Source organism: Micropterus salmoides, unplaced genomic scaffold (genome assembly GCF_014851395.1).
Source record: "Micropterus salmoides isolate LMB-PRFRI ecotype aquatic unplaced genomic scaffold, ASM1485139v1 Ms_hic_scaffold_2, whole genome shotgun sequence".
NCBI classification, from domain to species: domain Eukaryota; kingdom Metazoa; phylum Chordata; class Actinopteri; order Centrarchiformes; family Centrarchidae; genus Micropterus; species Micropterus salmoides.
The window spans coordinates 48,781,816-48,803,288 of record NW_024041150.1 but is presented as its reverse complement, the minus strand read 5'-3'; the positions used below and the strand labels follow the sequence as shown (position 1 = coordinate 48,803,288).

Below are 21,473 nucleotides of genomic sequence, written 5' to 3'. Positions count from 1 at the left end.
AGTCAAAATGACACCACAATATCAAGTGACGTTTAGAAAGAAACTGTGTGCATCAGTCCTTCCTCCTCTTCATATCTGCTGCTGTTCAATTTGAATGAGATTTGACGCTTGAGACATAACATTATAGGACCCCCTAGTCTCAATAGCAGTATCGATAAACTCAGACCTTTTATTGATTTTTGTGTTTTGAGAAAGTTTGGATCTGGGTCCTTTTTAGAACAGTGTATCGATCCCCATCCCTAGTTACAGGCAACTCAAAACTTGTCACTAGAGGCCGACCAATATGGGAATATTTTTAAGTCCGATGCCGATTTCAGTATTCAAGGATTTCAAAATCTGATATGCCGATATATTGGCCAATATTCTTTTTTCTCCTTATTTTAAGAAATGGATACCATGACATAATGCAGTTAAAACTTTTGTTTTTTATTGCTATACATAGTACTTAGCTTACCTAGTAACAAAAGTACAAGAAAATGTTAAATATGAGTCTAATGTATAAAACCACAGAAAACAATTTAATTTTAGAAATATCAGATTGTTGTTATAAATTATGGAGTACTACTAATGAAAATTAAATTAGTTTACGTACTGTGGAGGCCAGCGAAACAAACTACTACTAATGTCACTGCTATAATATGGATAAACAGGGCTCTCCTACATAGGCAAAAAATTAGATACTTAAGTCACAATATATTATAATTTTAACTAGGGCTGTACATATCGATTAGTTTTGAAGTTGATAAATCTAACGATTATTTGTGTTTATTCGCTTGCGTACACAGCAGGGTGTTCAGGGAACCACCGTTTCCGTTGAAAAAACAGTTGCTACGTTTGTCGACGCTGAACTCGCCCCAGATGCAGCGATTCGTTGACGTAATCGATTACAACTAATTATTACTAATTTCAACCTTTTCATATTACAATATATTCAACAATATATTGGAATTTATTACCTTTTTTCCAACTGCAGATTATATCCCCAAAGAACTTTCTCAACATCTGTTTGTTCATCTTGTATAAATTTTTTGATGTTTCAGACCGTTTGGGAATTTTTTTTCTTTTAACTTGACCTCTTTGAATTTTCATTAGATACTGGTCTGAGACAGAACCTTAGTAAAACCTCACAATTTTCTATTTTTCATATAAAATTTTAAATTGGACTAAGTTGGTGTTTTCCCGCTAAGTCCCTGTTATAGCTGTCTGCATGCATTTGTTAGCAACCGTTTTTAAGCAGAAACGGAAAAAAAAACATTTGATGTTTTCAAACTTATGTTAATCAATTCCAGTAGTATTTACGGTGATTGTGACTTTTGGATTAGACACTTCCAGAAGCATGCATTTACTTCAAATGGTTCAAGAACTGTATTTACTATGGATATGCCTTGGATAGGCATTTTACTCAAAATTTACAGGAATGATAGGAGGTTAATTTGGTAATTACCGTGTTTGCGTGGTAGACCAGCTGTACAACAACGGACAGGAGTATTTTAGTTCACTGTTCTCGCCCGCCACTCTTATCTTCTCTCTAGCGCTCCTCTCAAATCTTCCGGGTAATAGTCTTGTGATTTACAAAACAGATCTTGTTCTTCATAAAGTAGCTGTAATAACAGCGTTAATTCACACTATTACTCAGAATTTGACAAGATGTGTTATAATAAGCATTACCATATGCATTTAAAAAAATGATAAACGATAAATCACACGTCATGGAAACAGTTGCACATTGTTGTCATGGAAACAGGTTTACAGTAGTCTCATTGGTGTCAGCCACATTTATGGTTCTTGATAGCTCGCTCCACCGTGACATCTCACTGTCTTTCTCTGTGTGTGTCTGTCTTTTGATATAGAAACGGAGAGGAGGAGTGGGACTAAAATATCAGCACTGTGACAAATCCTTCACAACATCATCTTCATATTTAAAGATTCATCAGAGGCTTCACACTGGAAAGAAACGGTACAGCTGTGACCTGTGTGGGAAAGCTTTCACTAGATCACATGAACTAAAAATACACACACGTGTTCACACTGGAGAGAAACCGTACAGCTGTGACCAGTGTGGGAAAGCTTTCACTAGATCAGGCGACCTAAAAACACACCAACGGGTTCACACTGGAGAGAAACCGTACAGCTGTGACCAATGTGGGAAAGCTTTCACTAGATCAGATATTCTTAAAGTCCACCAACGTGTTCACACTGGAGAGAAACCGTACAGCTGTGACCAGTGTGGTAAAGCTTTCCCTACATCAGGTGACCTAAAAACACACCAACGTGTTCACACTGGAGAGAAACCGTACTGGTGTGACCAGTGTGGGAAAGCTTTCACTACATTAGGTCACCTAATAGGACACAGACGTGTTCACACTGGACAGAAACTGTACTGGTGTGACCAATGTGGGAAAGCTTTTGCTCATCGCAGTCACTTTAAAATCCACTGACAGTCAAGCTGCTTCCTGAGTTCCGAGTCAAGCAAGCTGCTTCCTGTGAATCTGGTGTGAATCACCAGAAACCACACAATACGATATTATCACGATATTAAGTCACAATATATTATGATTTTAACCTTTTCATATTCAGATATCCTACAGTATATTGGCATTTATTACCTTTTTCCAAACTTCAAATTATAATAATAATAATAATAATCCTTATTTGTAGAGCACTTTTCAAAAACAAGTTACAAAGTGCTTTAACAAGTGTAAAGAATAATACAAAAAAAAGATAAGAGCATGAAAATTTAATATAAAATTAGTAAAATACAATAAAATAAAAGGGATAAAATAAAGTGAAATAAGATCGGGAAAGCTCTCCTATAAAAGTATGTTTTAAGAAGGGACTTAAAAGAGTTCACTGACTCAGCCGACCTGATTTCCTCGGGCAGGCTGTTCCAGAGCCTCGGGCCCTGACAGCAAACGCTCTGTCCCCTTTAGTTTTCAGTCGAGACTTGGAACAGACAACAGACCTCTGCCCGAGGATCTCAAGGTACGTGCTGGTGCGTATGGGACTAAAAGTCAGAAATATAACAAGGCGAGAGGCCATGAAGAGCTTTAAAAGTGATCAATAGAATTTTAAGTCAAGTCTAAAACATACTGGGAGCCAGTGTAATGAAGCTAAAATAGGAGTAATGTGGTCATATTTCTTTGTTCTGGTTAAAAGCCTGGCAGCTGAGTTCTGGACAGTCTGGAGTCGATCAATAGATTTTTGGGTTAAACAGGTGAAAAGGCTGTTGCAATAATCCAGGCGTGATGAGATGAAGGCGTGTAAAATGGTCTCTGTGTCCTTAAAAGTTAACATTGATCTATCCCCAACGAAAACTTTCTCAACATCTGTTTGTTCAACTTTTATTTATATATATATATTTTATTTTTTTTTTTTTTATTGAAAAATGTGACTGTCAATCCGACTAACGGAACAACACTTTGAACCTGTCATAAATGTCGTATACACCTTTTCAACATTCAATTAAGGTGGACTACAGTGTAATATAAACAGGTATACACTAGAGCTGCACGATTAATCTAATCGCTATGACGTCATGTGCAATTACATAACTGCAAAAATGTTGCTATTTAATAAAACAGAAAAAGTGGGTGTGACGCTCTCTCCTCTGTTTGTTCACTGCAATCTGCTCATTATCTCCACCCACACCGGGCTCTCGCATGTGCCCTTAAAAACAAATAAGCCTACGTGCAATGAGAAAAATGATTTTATGAGCAGTGTGCAAGTAACATTTAAGACAACAACCTACCGTAGCGTACCGTACCCCTCCCCACCTGCCGCTAATAGTTCAAAATGTAGTTGGACTTGTCACCGGAGCACTGAGAGAAATGCCGGTGATTCATGCTCTCTGCACATGCGTTGGCGTCTGTAGCCACCTGTCGGAAGCTCCGTCTTAAACCGAACTCTTATCCAGTTTTAATCCACTCTTTTTCGTTACATTTTTTATATCCTTTTTATTTAATTAAGTTTTACTTGGGTTAAGGATTTTAGTCATCCGACACCGATTCTGCTCAGTCCTGCTCTGGAACCACACAACCGGCATCTCCCGTCCTCTTTTCTCCCCAACCACACTAATAATTGGTGACTCCATAACCAGAAACATCCGTTTCTTTAACGCTACCACTCGCTGCTTCCCCGGTGCCACCACGGCTGACATTTAAAAATAAAAACTCCAGGACCTGATGCCGTCGCTCCCGTCTCCATCACAAGAGTGATAGTCCATGTGGGAACAAATGACACAGCTCTTCGGCAGTCTGAGCTGACAAAATCAGATTTTAACCGTCTTTTTAACTTTTTAAAGCAGTGTGGAAAGTCCGTTTTTATCTCTGGTCCCATTCCCACAGTCGGTCGCGGTGCTGGCCGCTTCAGTAGACTCCTTGGCCTCCACGACTGGCTCCAGTCCGCCTGCAGGGCTCACCGTGTGTTTTATGTGGATAATTTTAATATTTTCTGGCAAAGAATTTCTCTTTTTAAGACAGACGGACTTCACCCAAACAAACGGGGCTCAGAAATGTTAGCTGCGCACATACAGCATGTGGTGCGGTCCACACATGACTTACGTGAATGACTCATCATTCATGCAGCACACCTGGACACACCACCGCTCACTGAACAGATCTCTGCCTCACTGCCACTAACAACTGTCTCCACCTGCTGGCATGTAAAGCCGTCTGCTCCCAGCGCTGTTCCACAGACTTCTATTCCTGTCATCATCACGCATAGACCAGTAAACCGAAATGTGCACATCCCACACAGAAATATAGTAATCTCTTAAGGATTAGGACAACTGCACCAACTCCAGCACCCAGAACAAACTCATTTAAAATGGCTCTCTTCAATGTGAGATCACTGTCAAGTAAGACTTTTATCTTAAATGATTTTATCTTGTCTGCAAATCTAGATTTTATGTTTTTAACTGAATCCTGGTTGCAAATGAATGACTATAGCCAGCTAGCTGAACTGTGTCCACCTCAATATGATTGCTTTAGTCAACCGAGGGTCAGTGGTCGTGGTGGTGGGCTAGTGAGCGTGTATAGGAAAAATTTAAAATGTCATCAAGTACGCTGTGATGAATTTAACTCCTTTTAAGTTCTCACTCTTAAACTCGGAGGGCTGCAACCTATCATATGTTATAATTTATCGCCCCCCAAAACGCCTGGAGGATTTTTATCAGAACTTCCTGAATTTTTATCTACTCTGGTTTTAAATTATGACAGAATTGTTCTTTGTGGCGATTTTAATATTCATGTTGATGACTACAATAACATGGTTAAGGATGCGAGAACACACTATTTTTCTGAACTCATTACTACACATAAACACAACCCCAGGTTTCTGTTTAAGACTGTGGATCAGCTGGTAAACCCAACCCCTCCTTGTGCCTCAGCTGGAAGTAATGATGACTGTGAATTGTTTTTATCTTATTTTACCAATAAGGTGGTGTCAATCAGAGCCTCTATTACCCCCGTGGCCTCTTACTCAGAGGTTCCTCACCAGCAACAAGAGAGTTTTAATCAGTTTTATCCCATCGACTTGTCTGAGCTTTTAAAAACAGTATCACAAATGAGAGTGTCCTCCGGCCCACTTGATGTAATACTTACAAAATTTTTACTGAAAGTAATAGATTCTGTTGGGCAAATCAAATACTGCCATCTGCTGGTTCGCTAGTAAATCACATTAAGCCTGTAGCAAAGAACCTTGGTGTTTGGTTTGATAGTAATTTAAATTTCGAGCAGCACACCACAAAGCTTGTTCAATCATGTTTTTATCAACTTAGAAATATAGCTAAAATTCGATCTATGTTAACTTTTAAGGACACCGAGACCATTTTACACGCCTTCATCTCATCACGCCTGGATTATTGCAACAGCCTTTTCACCTGTTTAACCCAAAAATCTATTGATCGACTCCAGACTGTCCAGAACTCAGCTGCCAGGCTTTTAACCAGAACAAAGAAATATGACCACATTACTCCTATTTTAGCTTCATTACACTGGCTCCCAGTATGTTTTAGAATTGACTTTAAAATTCTATTGATCACTTTTAAAGCTCTTCATGGCCTCTCGCCTTGTTATATTTCTGACCTTTTAGTCCCATACGCACCAGCACGTACCTTGAGATCCTCGGGCAGAGGTCTGTTGTCTGTTCCAGAGTCTCGACTGAAAACTAAAGGGGACAGAGCGTTTGCTGTCAGGGCCCCGAGGCTCTGGAACAGCCTGCCCGAGGAAATCAGGTCGGCTGAGTCAGTGAACTCTTTTAAGTCCCTTCTTAAAACACACTTTTATAGGAGAGCTTTTCCCGATCTTATTTGACTTTATTTTAACCCTTTTATTTTATTGTATTTTACTTATTTTATATTTATCTTAAACATGTATTTTAGTCTTTTCAATGTTTTCATGATTTTATCTTGTATTGTTTTTGTATTATTGTCTCTTGGGTATTATTGTCTTTACACTTGTTAAAGCACTTTGTAACTTGTTTTTGAAAAGTGCTCTACAAATAAAGATTATTATTATTAAATTATTATTCATTGAAAATTCAAATTCTTTGCATCGATGCTTTGTTTAATCCATTTAGCTATATAGCACACTCTTGCACAGACATTTATTACTGTCGCACTTTGCACGTACATTGTGTGACCACGACGTGCTTATGATGGCAGGGGCACCGCCAAGCAACAGTACTTCTTAAATGATGCTTTGATGAATCTATAAAATAATTTGTAGAAGCTTTTGAGTACTAAAATCATCGTTAGATAGACAAGAAAAAACAAGCTGGAGGAAAGAGTCTAAAGACGTTTCTGCTGAGTTCTGAGATCAAAGTCTGAAGAACTCTTTATGCTTCAAACTAACTAGATCACATGATGTCTGTATATACCTAAGGGGGTGGTGATGGCGCATAGATAAGATGCTTGACTTTGGTGTGGGATTCCCATTGTGAGACATCCACCAATGTGTCCCTGAGCAAGACGCAACACCTAGTTGCTCCAGAGGCGTGCGACCTCTGACATGTATAGCAATTGTAAGTCGCTCTGGATAAAAGCGTCAGCTAAATGAATAAATGTATGTAAATGTACCTGCTCCGACACAGGGCAAAAATCACAGTCCAAATGTTTCTGAGGCCTGAACCAGGTCCACTGGATGCCTCTGGGTTTAAACTGCTGTGGTTTGATCCAGTGAGGAGGAGGAAGAGGCGCTGAATAAACGGGGACTACAAAAAACACTACAGACGGCATTTGTGTTCAGTGTGAACAAACGTTGTTCTTGTGAAAGTCTGATTGAATCAAATATTATCGTGTCTTCATTATCTGACTCCATTTTAACAGCAGTTTGCTTTCTGTTCTGTCAGTAAATGTGTTGCTTTCTGTTTAACTTTGGGGTTGGTGCTGTAATAATCTGAGCAGGAGACTCGAGTCCTTTTCAATGTTCTCATTAAATTAGTCGACACAAAGAGAAGCTTTGACTCATTATTTGAAACTGGACGTTTAATGAACTGTTTCCTTTCAACAATATTTCTTGTGGTTCTTCAGAAAATATGACAAATTCTGACGGGTTCAAAATGTAAACACAGCAGCTTCCAGCAGCTTCTAAATCCTGGCGGTGTAGAAAGTTCTGATGTGGTTCAACTTGACTCTTAACTTCCTGTCAGTGGTTATGATTTACTACAGCTGCTGACTTTTCTGTGTCTGTATAAATAAAGTTTGTTTGACTGCATGCATTAGAATGAGCCACAAATATCACAATGGAAAACAGCTGCAGCTGTTATCAGCCACTGGGAGATTCACAGGAAACGCCCATTCAAGCCCCTTTCATTCAGCTGCAGGGTTTCACCATGAGACGGCGCTTCCTTCACAAAAACACACATGATACATGGACTATTAGGTGAGTTTGATTTCACGCGGAGCTGCGCAGCTCTGACGTAACGTGATGCATGCTGGACTTAAAATCGGGCATGCTGGTTAGAAATTGTGACCAACTTTCGCCGGCACTGCAAAACGTCACCATAGGCGCTTTTTGACCAAAAGTCCCCGAGACTTTTAAGTCCCCAGATCTCTTTTCAAGGAACTTAAAGGATCCTTCAGCCCACAGTTGTGTGCTTTCCCACCGTGGTCTAAAGACCTGCCAAGATTAGGCAAATTAACCAGCTGACGTGGGCTGTAGGCCTGCACGCCGCACACAGCGATGCACAGGCATCGTTATTTGTAACCACTATGAGCAACACTTAATATATAAATGAACATCAGATTTGACTGGAATATAATGAAAAACTACAGGCTGTGCTTGACCGTTTAAGCAGCAGCTTTGTTGTGTGGGAGTATAATGAAGAGACACACGATAAAGTTTGTTACACATTTTATAACAAACTAGATAAAGCCATAATATTCCTAAAATAACTCCAGCACAGAGAAAGCAGCACAAAAATAAAGTCGCGACAGCTTTACCTGCTGTAATCAGCTGTTGCGCTTGTTTTGGAGAGGAGGAGACCGACTTTGTCTCCTTGTAGAAACTTCCTGATAACTCAAAACAACAACTTCTGACCCAGTATTTAGCGTAACTCCATCAGCTGCTCGCTGTAAACACACTGCTGAACGCTGGTTGCTGTTTCCCAACTATAAATTTTATGCCAACATACGATCTCAGGCGGACATTTGCGAGACGTGTGGATAACAAACTGGATAAAACCATCAAGTAATTAAAATAACTCCAGCTCAGATAAAACGACGGCAAAAATAAAATTGCGACAGTTTGGAAGGTTATTAAAACATCTCCAGCGACAAGAGCTGCAGATCAGCTGCAGGACTCATGTCTGTGTCGCCTGAGCGTCGGAGGAACGGGATTTTTAATGAGCTTTAATTACCTGCTGTAATCAGCTGTTCAGCTGGTTTTTAAGAGGAGGAGACCGACTTCAGCTCTGTGTTGAAACTTCCTGACTCATGAAAACTTAAAAGCCACAACTCTGGACCCAGTAGTAACGCCATCAGCTGTTCGCTGTAAACACACCCAGGCAGGCTGTTATTTACATTCAATGCCGACGATTGATCTCAGGCGGACAGCGGCGAGACGTGTGTGCTATTTGACTGCTGATTGTGATTTACTGGTTTGCAAACAATGGTGGAAAAGAGAGGAGCAGTAGCAGACAAACACCTGACATTCTCCAGTTAAAGCCAGTAGCCTCTACTCGCCCATTCAGAAATTCCCTGCAAGGCAAGCCCCGCCCCCCAAAGTACCGCTACATTCGGAAAGTACTACCCCCCCATGCAGGGACTTTTAGGAGGTAAAATGAAGACCCCCAAACTACATTTAGACCCTGGTCCCTCTAGTGGAAACGCAGTGAGTTCCTCCAAAGGTTCCTAGTTCCAGGGTAAAGTTCCTTTGGTAGAAACGCAGCTCATGTCACATGACATTAAAACCTCGCAAGGGAGCAAGCAGGCTGCAGGCGCCGAGTCCGGCGGCCTCAGTTGCTTTTCCCCGGCTGCACAAAGACCAATTGCCTGGACGAGGCAAAACTATAGAGTTTGATGTAGAGTTAATTAATGTTTCGTAAAGTCCTGCCAGCGTTTGCTCGTCTCTCTCCCTCACCGTACAGCCCTGCCACTCTCTCTGCGTTTGCACGCAGCTGTCTACTCAAACTCTCTAACAACATGGAGGGAGACACAGTGCTTTTACAACTTAGCCTGCTACTAAAGTGACCAGGAAGAGACCGTAAGAAGCGGGGCACACTGACGTGTTTGCAGCAGAGGTACGTAAGGTCTGTGAGTGTGAAGAGAACTGAAGGAGGCGGATTCAATAAGTGAGTGTTATGTCCAAAGTTACTCTGTTCCCTGTTTTGCAGCTATCCTGAAAACTCCTCCCCATCATTTCCCCAATTTCCTGTGCCTGCTGTCCAGCCTTTAAAGGCCCTTGTCTAGCTCCACCCACTCGCTCTTTCACACACTGCAGCCAGGAGCAGCAGCATCTTCAGCAGCAGCCACCGTTGTTCTTTGTCTGTTGAACTTTGTTTGCAATAAACCTTATTTTGATCATTATAGATGTTTGTGACTCCTCTATGTTGCCGCCCTTGAGCCAGGGTCGTAACAGTGAGTGACACTTAAATAAGGTGGAGAATTAAGTGTAATTAAAAATAAATAAACATGCAAAGTTCCTACAAACAGTAAAAACATGCCCCTAATTTTTAATTTTTAATTTTTTTGCAGTGAAAATGTGTCTAGATTCAAACTGACGTCTATTTTACATTAATAAAATCTTGCTCCTTTCATATTTCATTAATCCTGTCAAAACACATTAAGACTATCAGCAGATAATGTTGAAAATTAATTTTTCAAACCTTATTTAGGCCTGTTTGTTCCAGCTGCACCACATCAGTCATCCTCACTCAGAAATAGTCACATTATCTCCAGTTGATAGCATATGATGCGTTTGAGACCGGTCAGAACTGGGATATTTCCCAGTTGAAACTTCCGACTTGGTGCACGGTGGTGCATGACGCCGAAAGTGAATGAAAACCATGGCTGTCCGTGACAAAGTGTGCACACAGTTGCACCCTCAGCAGTGCTTTAGGTGTTAATTAAAAGGATGGCAGTTTAAATGCAAACAACTGCCATAAATAGCTTATAAGTTACTAATTAACTGTGTACTCCTCTAGCTACATCAGTTGGTAACCCTCAAGTGTCGTAGGTTACACTTGTTTTGGCATTTTTAACAATAACTTTTATGCAAAGATTACTTTGAGATTATTTACTGTAGCCAGCTACCTAATAGGCCTAACATATTTCTACATAAACCTAAACGGGGTACATATTTTTTCTAGTAGTAAATCTGAAGTAGTAGTAAATCTGACTTCAGATGGCGTTCCGGGGTAGTTTTTGTAGTTGGAGGTCGAAAATTTGCCATTTGCCTGGAACGCAGCATAAGATACGAATGTTCCAATCAGACTACAATATGAAAGATTACTGCTCATTGATCAGTTTATTGTAAAAAAATGCCACAAGGCATTTTGTCCCGTCGGGTTACAGCTTAATAAATATAGCCTTCGTATTTAAAATCACGTCATGGGCTGCAGCACTTTATCATTCATTAAGGAAATTCCTGTCTGGTAAATGATGAATGAGCAACTCTGTGTTGTAGCTTAATAATGTTAACGCATTGATCCTTCCTCCAATCCTGCGTTTTAGAGCCAGTCATGGTCCGCGTTGGCAGCATTCATTTTTATAGCTCCACCTGATTAAAATGGAGGCTCTGCCTTTATTTACCCGTTGCCATAGTGAATCGTAGTATTGGAGCTTCAATCAGGCTCAACATACTCAGAGTTGACTGAAATTTTCTGATCAGCTGTTGTGGAACTGAAAACTCAGTGAGTTTCCCACCTCAGGCTCAATCAACCCAGAGCTCAGGGATAAGCTCAGATTTTGTTAAGCCTGCTTTCTGAAACAGGGCCCAGAATTGAGACCGAGAAAGGTACAGAGGTAAGTTTACCTACCATCGCTTTTTATATAAAAATATACCAGTGCTGTTGTCTGTGGGTGGTGATATCAAACAGTTGCATTAAGAGTTAGGATTGATGCTGAGGAAAAGTAATTTGCAATAACAAAACTGAAACCATTTGCCATTTATTTTATTTTAGGCCATATGTACCAAATTATTTTGATAATTTAGATTAGGATATTCTACAAGCTTTTGACTGATGCAGCTATTATTTAAGAAATACATTATATTCTTTTATGATGAGATTGATATTGATTGTAAAAGACTAGGCTACATGTTTTGAACCTCTTTATTTTATATGGAAAAAATTACATTCACAAATACACCAATACAACATTTCACAATAGAAATCACCGATGTTCGCTCAGCATTGGAGGGTTTTATCACTCCGCCCTCATTGGTTTCTGATGGCACTAAATGGCCCAATCCCCATATCCCCCCTAAGCCCTGACCCCTCACAGACTTTACTGACATCACTTGGAAATTGATTGAGTGCAAGAGGCTGCAAGGGCTCAAAATGCTGTCAACGGGACGGCACTTTGCCACTTTAGCACCTTGACGACGCTGAAACACGTTGCACACTTTTTATTTTATGTTTTTGCCTTATTAAGTCCTGCAGGCTCTTGTCCTACAGAGTGGAGGAGAGGTAGCCTAAATGTCAATATATATTTATCAATAATCACTATTGTTGGTCAAACAGCATCATTAAGTGAAAACTAGGCTAAGTGTGTAATAAGGTGATTGAAGTTAAGAAAGCTTTCAACAATATTAGCATCATTGTTGGTGTTGATGCTTGTTTGTTTACTGTTTTCTTCTCTTATAACGCGGATTTGCCGTGATTTTTCTGTCGCTACCGGGATTCCCCCGGTAACCCCGGTGTTTCACGTCATACCGCTATGAACTGTGGGCAGTTCCCTCAGCCAAAGTCTGCAGAAATGCGGACTTTCGAAAAGGGTCCATAAAGGGCTCAAAATGTCCGCGAGAGAGCCCTCGCGCACTTGACGATTTGACAGTGGGACAGCCCTGAGCCCTCACGGACTTCCCGGGAACGCGCAAAGTCTGAAGGTGGACATTGGGATTGGGACAAACCCTCAGCGTGAACGCGCAAACGGAGGCGAAGTAGGGGAGGGAGGAAAAGACCGGAAATCCGACTTCAGGAGGCGTTCAAGTTGAAAGTTCCGACTGGGAACTAGGAACGCATTATCAGCCTGAAGAGCTCCGAGACCAGAATCCAGACTCAGTCCAGGACAACACGGTCCACCAGTCACAGACCTGCAGGACGATGGAGAACCAGAACCCGGACCACAGGAGCCAAACAGCAGCCTCGTGCTCTGATAGCACCGATGTTCAGGTCAGTGTTCATGACTTCATCACGAGACTAAAGACACGAGGAAGAGTCTCGAGGGTCCGTGTATCATCCGTTCATTCTGTTGTTAGAGATCAGAGCCTGAAAACCCGCTCCAGGGTTTGTGTTGACGTGGTTTGATTTCCAAAGTGTCTCCGTGATTCCTGTTTTCATCTTGAAGAGAGGAAGCTGAAAGAAAAACTCACGAGCGTTTCTCTTTTCTTTGTTTTACGGGTGTCCCGCGTAGCGCGTGCGCGGTGCAGCATGTTTTGTGTCGGGAGCGCGCATAAACTGATGGTGAAAAATGAAGCAGTCATTATATTTCCTCGTGAGTTTATCACCGTGAAAAACAGTCTGCCTGCATTATTATTCTGTGAGTTTTTGTCGTGCTCATAGTAGCTTATTTTTGGAGACTCTTTGTTGAGTTCAGAGTCAGTCTGGAGTTTAGTTTTCCTCCACTGGTGCTCAGCTTTTCAGCACATCCTCTTTAAAGTTTGGCCTGTGGGAAGTTTGACAATCAAGTGCCTGACATGATAAATGCATAGAAGGTTTTAGTGAACAAGTACATTTTAAAATATAAAGGAATTACTAAAAGTAATGAATAAACACTTCAGCTACTAACACACTTCCTGTCGAGCCTTGACCTACCTGTACTTTTATAAAACCGGTAGCTCAAATTAAGCAATCTGATTGGTTCATAGTAGTGATATAATGAGCGAATTCATTTGCTCAGATCTGTATCACTCCGTGACAAATAGGGTTTGCGTTATACACGTAAACACACTCAGCAAATTTCAATAGCCTGTTCATTTTACGCACTGATGGGATAGATTTAAATAAATAGTTCTAATAATCCTAGCCTTTGATGTATGTTGCTTAGTAACCATCATTTGCTATGTGAGAGACTAGGTGGAGACCGGTAGCCTGTGAAAGACTGGACTGCCACAAGTGGGCAGCAGGGATTGTCTGTGCTACAGAGACAGTTGGAGGTGAGCAAAAAATGTTTTGTAATGAAAAAGTAGCTGCCTGCTCCACCAGCTGCCTCCTCTCATTGGGCGGATGGGGATGTCGAGTTGGCCGACTGCTGGCAAGAGTCAATCACTCACTGATGGGGGGAAAAGCAACGAGTTACAGCCAGACTTTTGGCGAGCTCTGCGACTTCTTGCAAATCAGGCTTAAAATCTTCTTGTGGCACTGATGAGTACTTATCCTCAGTCATTACGGTATAAACTTAATTTTGTTGTTGTTGTTTAAAGTACAACACAGTTTTCAAGACACACAAAGTATAAGCCAAAAGGGAAACGCACCGCTCTCACGGAGGAGAGTGGACGCTATGTTCATTCTCATGCGGTTGACAGCCCTTCTGGAATATGCACTCAGCAAACTGATGGAAAATAGATTTGATAAGCATGTTTTAAGATGGCATATTGAATACACAAATCATTACGTCTATTAATTAACACTCATAAAGAAAGTTAAATACTCAACACAGGATATGCATAGTACCAGTCAGAAGTTTGTAAAGTAACCAGTATTAATGTTCCTGCATTTAGTCACTAAATCATGGTTAAAAAAACTGGCGTTAAGAACCAGTTACACTCACTTTCTAGGCAAAGACCTCACATGATGTAGTACTGTCTCTTTGTAGCCCATGTAGACGACTGTTGCATGCCCATCTGGAGACCTTACATCCTCTCTTCCGCATGAATGCCCTTAATGAACAATATAGAGATTTTAGTAAGCTTATTCAATTTCATAACCTTCTATACTATTTTAATATTCATTTTATTTGATTCATTGTCACCTTGTTGTTTCCAGGCACCGTTTTATGTTCACCTGGGTCTTCTTTTCATGAGGATATGTAACCTTTATATTTTTCGAGGGAAACATGTTTCAGGCTGTGAATTTTAAAGCTTTAAACATGAAAGCAGGCAAGTACAAACATATCATTATACAGATCATTCATTATTTTAAATCTGTCAAAATTCATCTGTGTGGTTACTACAACAGTTAATAATAATGTCCCACTTTTACCGTTAACATCCAGTGGTGGTGTTCATTGAAAATTCCCAGTATCATTTTATATCTCAGTGGGTCAATCTGAAAATCAAATCAATGTATGAATATATCTAATTGCTGTACTTTTGCCTTTGTTTAAATGACAATGACATCACTGTTGTAAATCTGGGGGGAAAAACGTTTCTCTACAAACCTTGAGTTTGGAGGTTTTCCCCGTCCAGATGATTGTCAATGACAACAGCTTGATCCACATTTTGTTTGTTGTACTGTCGCACCAGCACAGTAAGGTAAGCACTGATTACCTGTGAAGTCACCCAGTTATGTCATACAGTGTTTCAACAACACATTCTTACATTTACAACATATTTACAACAACACTATCCATTACTGAGCACAGCATGTTGCGCGACAGTGTATTTAATGTATTCTGCCCTGCTGAACTTACCATCGAACATTTCTGTCTTCTATACACACACTTTACATGTGTACCTGCATATTTCCAAGAAATATGTGTAGAATGACAAATATTATGGTGCTTTTGAATCGGATATTGTGTCAATATGCACTTGATTAAACTTAGTATTGTGGTATTGGAAGAAGCAAATTCGTGACATATATTAGTTTATAGTATTATACAGTGTTTCTTTTTCTCTAGTTTTCCAACTACCTGCTTGCAATAATAATGAGAATGTCAAAGCTCAAGACATTAAGATTTTTTTCAATAAAGAAATAATTTAAGCTGAGGGCATAGAATTATAACATCATTACCTCACTCTCAAGCCCTTGACTGGGAGCAATCGTTGCTATGTCCCAGCAGAACAGTTTGTAAGGTCATAATCACATGCACATCTGAGTGTTTTCCAGCACCGCACATCTGAGTGTTTTCCAGCACCACACATCATTCACATCTGCAAGAGAAAGAAGATGCACTTAATCTGTTACTGGGTTGCCCAATGATTTAGATAAATGTTACAAATGGCTGAAATAATAACATTTCCTTTCCTGATCACCAAAGACAAAGCCTAAACTGTGTGATTCCCAGATGTAATTGTCAAGTTACTGTAGCTATTATTGGTGTGCATGATAGTCAGTATATGTCTTCACAAAAAAAAAATGCAAAACATACATTTTTACTTCTGCATCTATATATGTGGCACATGGTTTTCCTCAGTGAGGGGCTGAGGCTGCTATCTAACCACCACTGCCCACAATGGGCAACTTGTGCTGAGGCAATCCTGTGTGGAATCCGAGGCGTCTGAATCTTAAAATGTTTCAGGTGGTCAATATTCACCTTTTTCCAACTGTTGTCCGCAAGTAGGTCAGCCCTTTTGCCTTCCGGTGCTGTTATGGTAAAGGGGCCAAGAAGTTGGCCTCAAGTCTTCCACCCTTGCAAAGTTGTGAGTCTCTGCCGTGTCTTATCCTGGACCTGTGACACATTTTCCTGGACAATGCTCGTGATTGCATCAAGGCGTTCAATGTCTTTGGAGACCGTTTCATATTTTACGACATCCTCGTCCACCTGTAGAAAATAAGTAAAAATGATTTTTTTAAAAGATAAGTTGGACTGGTATAAACTCAATGTGGCGGGATATAGATTAGGTAAAGTTTCCAGTGGCCATTGAAAGCATAAACATTGGGAACTGCCGGTAAAAAGTTAAATTTTCTTTTCCCTTGTCACTAAGTGCTTGTTAATATTGGGAAATTCAGGGTCTCTCTGGACGACAAGTGCAATGAGATATCTTAAGATGATGAATTGACAGTGTAAATAAAACTTCATTGAATAAAAAATATTCAGATTAATTCACTTTTTAATGTCAAGTTGTCTGACATTCCTTCCTCATACTGTATTGAACCATAATTTAGCATTTTCTCAAACCTGATAATCCTCTGGAATCTCTGCAGGATAACGTGCTTCCCTACCAAACGTTAAGAATAATGGGGAGAATTTGGTGGTGGTTTGTTTTTTGGTTCACAACCCAAACATTACAGCGTCAATATATTTCAAAGGTTTGGGGGGGGTGCAACATTGAATTGATGTGTAGCACTTTTTGGCATATAACTTATAATCGACAATTTCATCCTAGACATGCTGTGCTTCCCTTAGTTTTTTGGATGGTCCAATTCATCTTCCCAACCAGACCATTGGTCTGTGGGTGGTATGGCGCACAGAGACTTATTTTCATGCTTAATTTGGCACATACACTCTTGTTGATCTGTTACATATTTAATAAAAATGTAATTTCAGAAATTTACAAGTGACAACACTTCACATTAAATACATATTACTATCATTCCACAAATAAAGCTCTACATAAAAAATTATTAATTAGAAAGGCAGCATTACCGCATCCACAAACTGAGTCCCGTGGTCCGTCAAAATTCTTTTTGGAGCCTCGAACTGGTGGACAAACTTGATTATTTGTTGTCACCTCCTCTGCACGTTTCAATTTCAGTGGATATGTTTACACATACTGATTGCCACTGGTGGTTGTTGCCAATTTACCAATAAGGTCCATTCAAATAAGCTCAAATGGTTGGGTCACCTAAAAAAAAAAAAAATATGAGAAAACATTTGAACTGAACCATGTTATAAACAAAGTGTGTATGTCTGTGTAGAAACATGGTATTCCCAACATTTACTACCTATCAAACAAGCGTTCTCAGTTTGGTGGCTTAACCATCGGACTTCAGTGTGGTAAAGCACATCTCCGTGAGCAGACTCTAGCTCTGAGAGACAGGCTTGGAACTGCCTGTCTTTAAGTCCGTTTGCTCTGATGAAATTTATACATGACACCACCATCTTCGTGACAGATTCCCACTTAAGAACCTTGCTGGTGAATCAGGCAGTGGACCTGTAACGGGGTGGTGAGACCTCTTTCCTCCATTTCTCTGTTCATATGTCCTATTAGCCCCCTTGACGCACCAACCATACTAGTAGCCCCGTCATGCTGGCCGGCTTAGACCAGTTTAAATCCAAGTCTTCCATCGTTTTCCACAAATTTATCAAAAATATCCTCCCCTGTTGTAGTACCTTGGAGACTTTGTAGGGCCGCCAGCTCCTCGGACACTTCAAAGGTTGAGCTCACACCGCAAAGAAAAATGAGCAGCTGTGCTGTGTCCTGCACGTCATTGCTCTCATCCAGTGATAATGAGGAAAAAATTCTCAAATTCTTTCACTTTCTCTTGCAGCTGGGCATATACATTATCTCGCATTTCTTCAGTTCGTCTTGCAATTGTACTTGCGGACAGACTCACCGCATTTAAGACGTCTTTCTTATCGAGGCACACCTCTGCGACCGCATTTATACAATTCTTGATGAACCCTCACTGAATGGCCTTCCAATGGTTGCAATCAGCTTAGCTACCTGAAAGCTAGCTTGGATGACTGGTTCAACTGGGTTTGACGTACAAACTTGTTCTGCTGAGCTGATAGTCCGCTTTCGAGCTTCGACACCTTATCTGTTCTCATTTGACCTTGCAAGCTGGCATACTTGTCTTTGTATCGGGTTTCATTGTGTCTGCGCAGACACTGTTTCTTGACAGATGAGACAAACAGCAATATCTTTGCATTGAACAAAAAACTGTTTGTAAAATACCCTGCATTCTGAATCAACTATTCTCTTTCCCAACCTTTTGGCTATTTTCTTGCTGACTAGCATGCACAGGTGCTGTAGATTAGTATCACGTGCTGGTCAGGATGTTATGTTGAATGTACCATTCAAACAATTAAACAACTAAGGGAAGTTTTAATAGTTAATAACTATGGGGATTTTAGTTTGAAAGCCAAGCTTTTATTATCAAATACAGATGATTAAAATATATATATATATAATATCATTTTTAAATTAAACAATTTGTCTCTGCCAATGTTCAGAGGAGTCGGTCCAAATGTGGGGGCGGACTGTAGTTTGGGGAACCCTGCCCTAGTCTATCGTCTGTAAACATGAACTGGTTCCCTGCAAGGCTGTGTCCTCTCACCCTTAACTGCCGGTCCGTCCAGCCAAGCTATCATGTGGTCAAGTTTGCTGATGACACTTTTCTGTCCTATCTTTGTTTCAGGCCCCCCTACAGCAACACAACTCAGCTCTTCATGAGTTCGTAGAATAGTGTGATAATTCCTGCCTGGAATTTAATGTGAACAAGACTAAGAAGATGACCTTTTCCAACAAGCAGAAGAAACTGGCTGTCGCAGGCATCACCACCATCCATGGGAAACCTGTAGACATTGTTGACGAGTATAAGTACCTGGACACAAAACAAATCACCTTCTGGCAACGCGGTACAACCCCATTACTTGGATTAATTAAAGTATTATTATTATTACTGTCTTGGAAATGGTACTCCCTTACATTACTAGTTACTAGGATAAATTAATAATACAGTAATGCGTTACTGCCAACACCATTGCCTAACTGTTGCTTAAATTGTAGATGTTATGCAGCAGATCCGTCACTGCTCAGCCAACACCCAGATGTTCACAATGTCTTCTCACTACACCTCCGGATTATACACCGGTCACTGATTACTCTTCTTGTCCCCAGCGACCACTTCACCTCCCGTTTGTACCACCAGCATCCCCTGCAGTCTAAATAAATCATGATGGTCTGTAGGGCTGAACGATTAATTGCATTTGTGATATTATCGCAATGTGATAAAACCTGTACCTTGACTTGTTTTTGTACAATGGCCTTAAGCTTGACAGAAGCTGACACTACAGAAACTTTAGTGTCACACAGGAAATAAAGTAGCACCCACCACCGCGGGTAACGTGGAGTTGAATATTTTATACGAATCATCTTACCAACATTGTGTTTTAAAGTCTTCTCCTGTTCTCCTCCCCAAAGTATCTTTGAATTTTGTACTTGTTTCTTCACATATGTAAAACATTAGCCATGTTACCATCTAAATGTCATGCGAATTTTAAGCGGATATGTGAAATGTCGCAAAAAAGAAAATAAAAGTAAATGCAAAAAATGTGCGTTTCCATCAGCTGGTTTGGAGCGAACAAACAAGGCTAAGTCAAGCGTAGTTACGTCAGTAGTTGACGTTACACATGGCTGTAATAAACAAGACCTGTGGGTTCCAAACCAGAAACAAAGCCAACTACGTGAACCTGATGGCCATGGATCTTAAAAAAATGGAGAGAGGTCCTCAGAAATGTGTTTCAAGCGGCCAAATACCAGCCATGTCTCAGCACGTTACGGGAATATCCGGCGAGACACCGACAGCGGAAACAGCTGATCAGAAGTGAGTTACAAGTTCGCTATGTCAGAAGTTATGCGGCAAAAGTGGTGCCATCTCCCATTTAGCACATCGGCTGTTTTTCGACAAAAGCAAAAACCACCTGAAGCGAGCGTATTTCCATCAAGCTTTTCTAAGGCGATACTTCACGCATGAAAAAACGTTGATGGAAACACGGTTACTTTGCCAAACACATGGCCATCGTTTTAATCTTGGTTTTAATATCTTTTCTCTGTTAATTGTTGATTCTCATTTATTTAATTTCTTTATTCTTTCTAAAGTAGCTTTTGTATTTACAAAATCACTTCTGTAAAGCACTTTGATTGACCTCAGTGGTGTTATTTAAAAACCTGCCTTGCGTATTAGAGAGAGAGAGAGGGAGAGAGAGATCCTTTTTGTTTAACCAGTAAAAGCAAATCAGATTCCTTCCAGTCAGACTTTAGCACTGTGGGTACAGCTGCAGCTAATGATTATTTTAGTAACTGAGTATTCTACTGATTATTCCATCTATTTGACTTATTTGATAAGAAACTACATTTGCTTGCCACCCCTCAGTACAAGGATCAGCTTGGTAATCAATTAGTCTGTCAGTCAGAAAACAATAACAACAAACGACTAAATACGTTTACAATTCAGGAATGTTTCTGATGCCTTCTGCTTAGATTTGTTCAAGCGTTGTTGTGTAAGGCTAATTCTGTTTTACAACAAAAACACTGTACAGAGTTTTGTTTTTTGTATGAATCAATCCATACTTCGGACACTCTCTTTTTCTCTGGCCTGTCTCTTCGTCCCTCACTACCTTCTCTCTCTTCCTACATTTTTCAATCACATCATATTGCGTCCTATTATCCACAGCGTAAGCGCATTGTGCAACAGTAATAGTCGTCCAATGTGAAACAGCACACTCTAGATGGTGGGGTGGCGCAATGGTTAAGACGCATGCCTTTGGTGTGAGAGACCCGGATTCAATCGCCCACTGTGACCCATCCACCATTGCGTCCCTGAGAAAGACACTTAACCCCTAGTGACCTCTGGATGAAAGCGTCAGCTAAATGAATAAATGTAATGTTATATGGAATAAACTAAACTTTTGTAATCGAGTTACTCGAGTTTCTTGAACAGTTTCAGCCCCAATTGTGGCTTGGGTTCCACAGACATGAAATTTGATTTATGGTTCTAGAAATCACGCTCCACCGTGACATCTCATTTCTGTTTTTCTTTCTGTACTTTTGTCTGTTGATATAGAAACGGAGAGGAAGAGAAGGACCCAAACGTCACCAATGTCAGCACTGTGACATTCAGCCCCAATTGTGGCTTGGGTTCCACAGACATGAAATTTGATTTATGGTTCTAGAAATCACGCTCCACCGTGACATCTCATTTCTGTT

At 40.4% G+C, this 21,473-nt stretch overlaps 2 protein-coding genes and 2 long non-coding RNA genes across 4 annotated transcripts in view; 3 read left to right on the top strand and 1 right to left on the bottom strand.

Annotated features, from left to right (window-relative positions):
• LOC119912748 (zinc finger protein 271-like) overlaps window positions 1–2,644 on the top strand; it is a 29,124-nt gene extending 26,480 nt beyond the window's left edge. Inside the window, exon 4 of the mRNA XM_038732039.1 lies at window positions 1,926–2,644. Within this exon, the coding sequence (XP_038587967.1) occupies window positions 1,926–2,438 (513 nt within the window). The 3' untranslated portion in view covers window positions 2,439–2,644. The remainder of the gene's footprint in view (window positions 1–1,925) is intronic.
• LOC119912596 (zinc finger protein 721-like) overlaps window positions 1–21,473 on the bottom strand; it is a 343,224-nt gene that overhangs the window by 271,532 nt on the left and 50,219 nt on the right. The gene's annotated exons all lie outside the window — the stretch shown is intronic.
• On the top strand, window positions 9,378–10,024 carry LOC119912824. The gene is made up of 2 exons (XR_005446275.1): window positions 9,378–9,738; window positions 9,832–10,024. It is a non-coding gene; the product is annotated as an uncharacterized LOC119912824 (long non-coding RNA).
• LOC119912780 lies at window positions 12,436–19,468 on the top strand. Its single transcript, XR_005446234.1, has 2 exons — window positions 12,436–12,831; window positions 18,904–19,468. It is a non-coding gene; the product is annotated as an uncharacterized LOC119912780 (long non-coding RNA).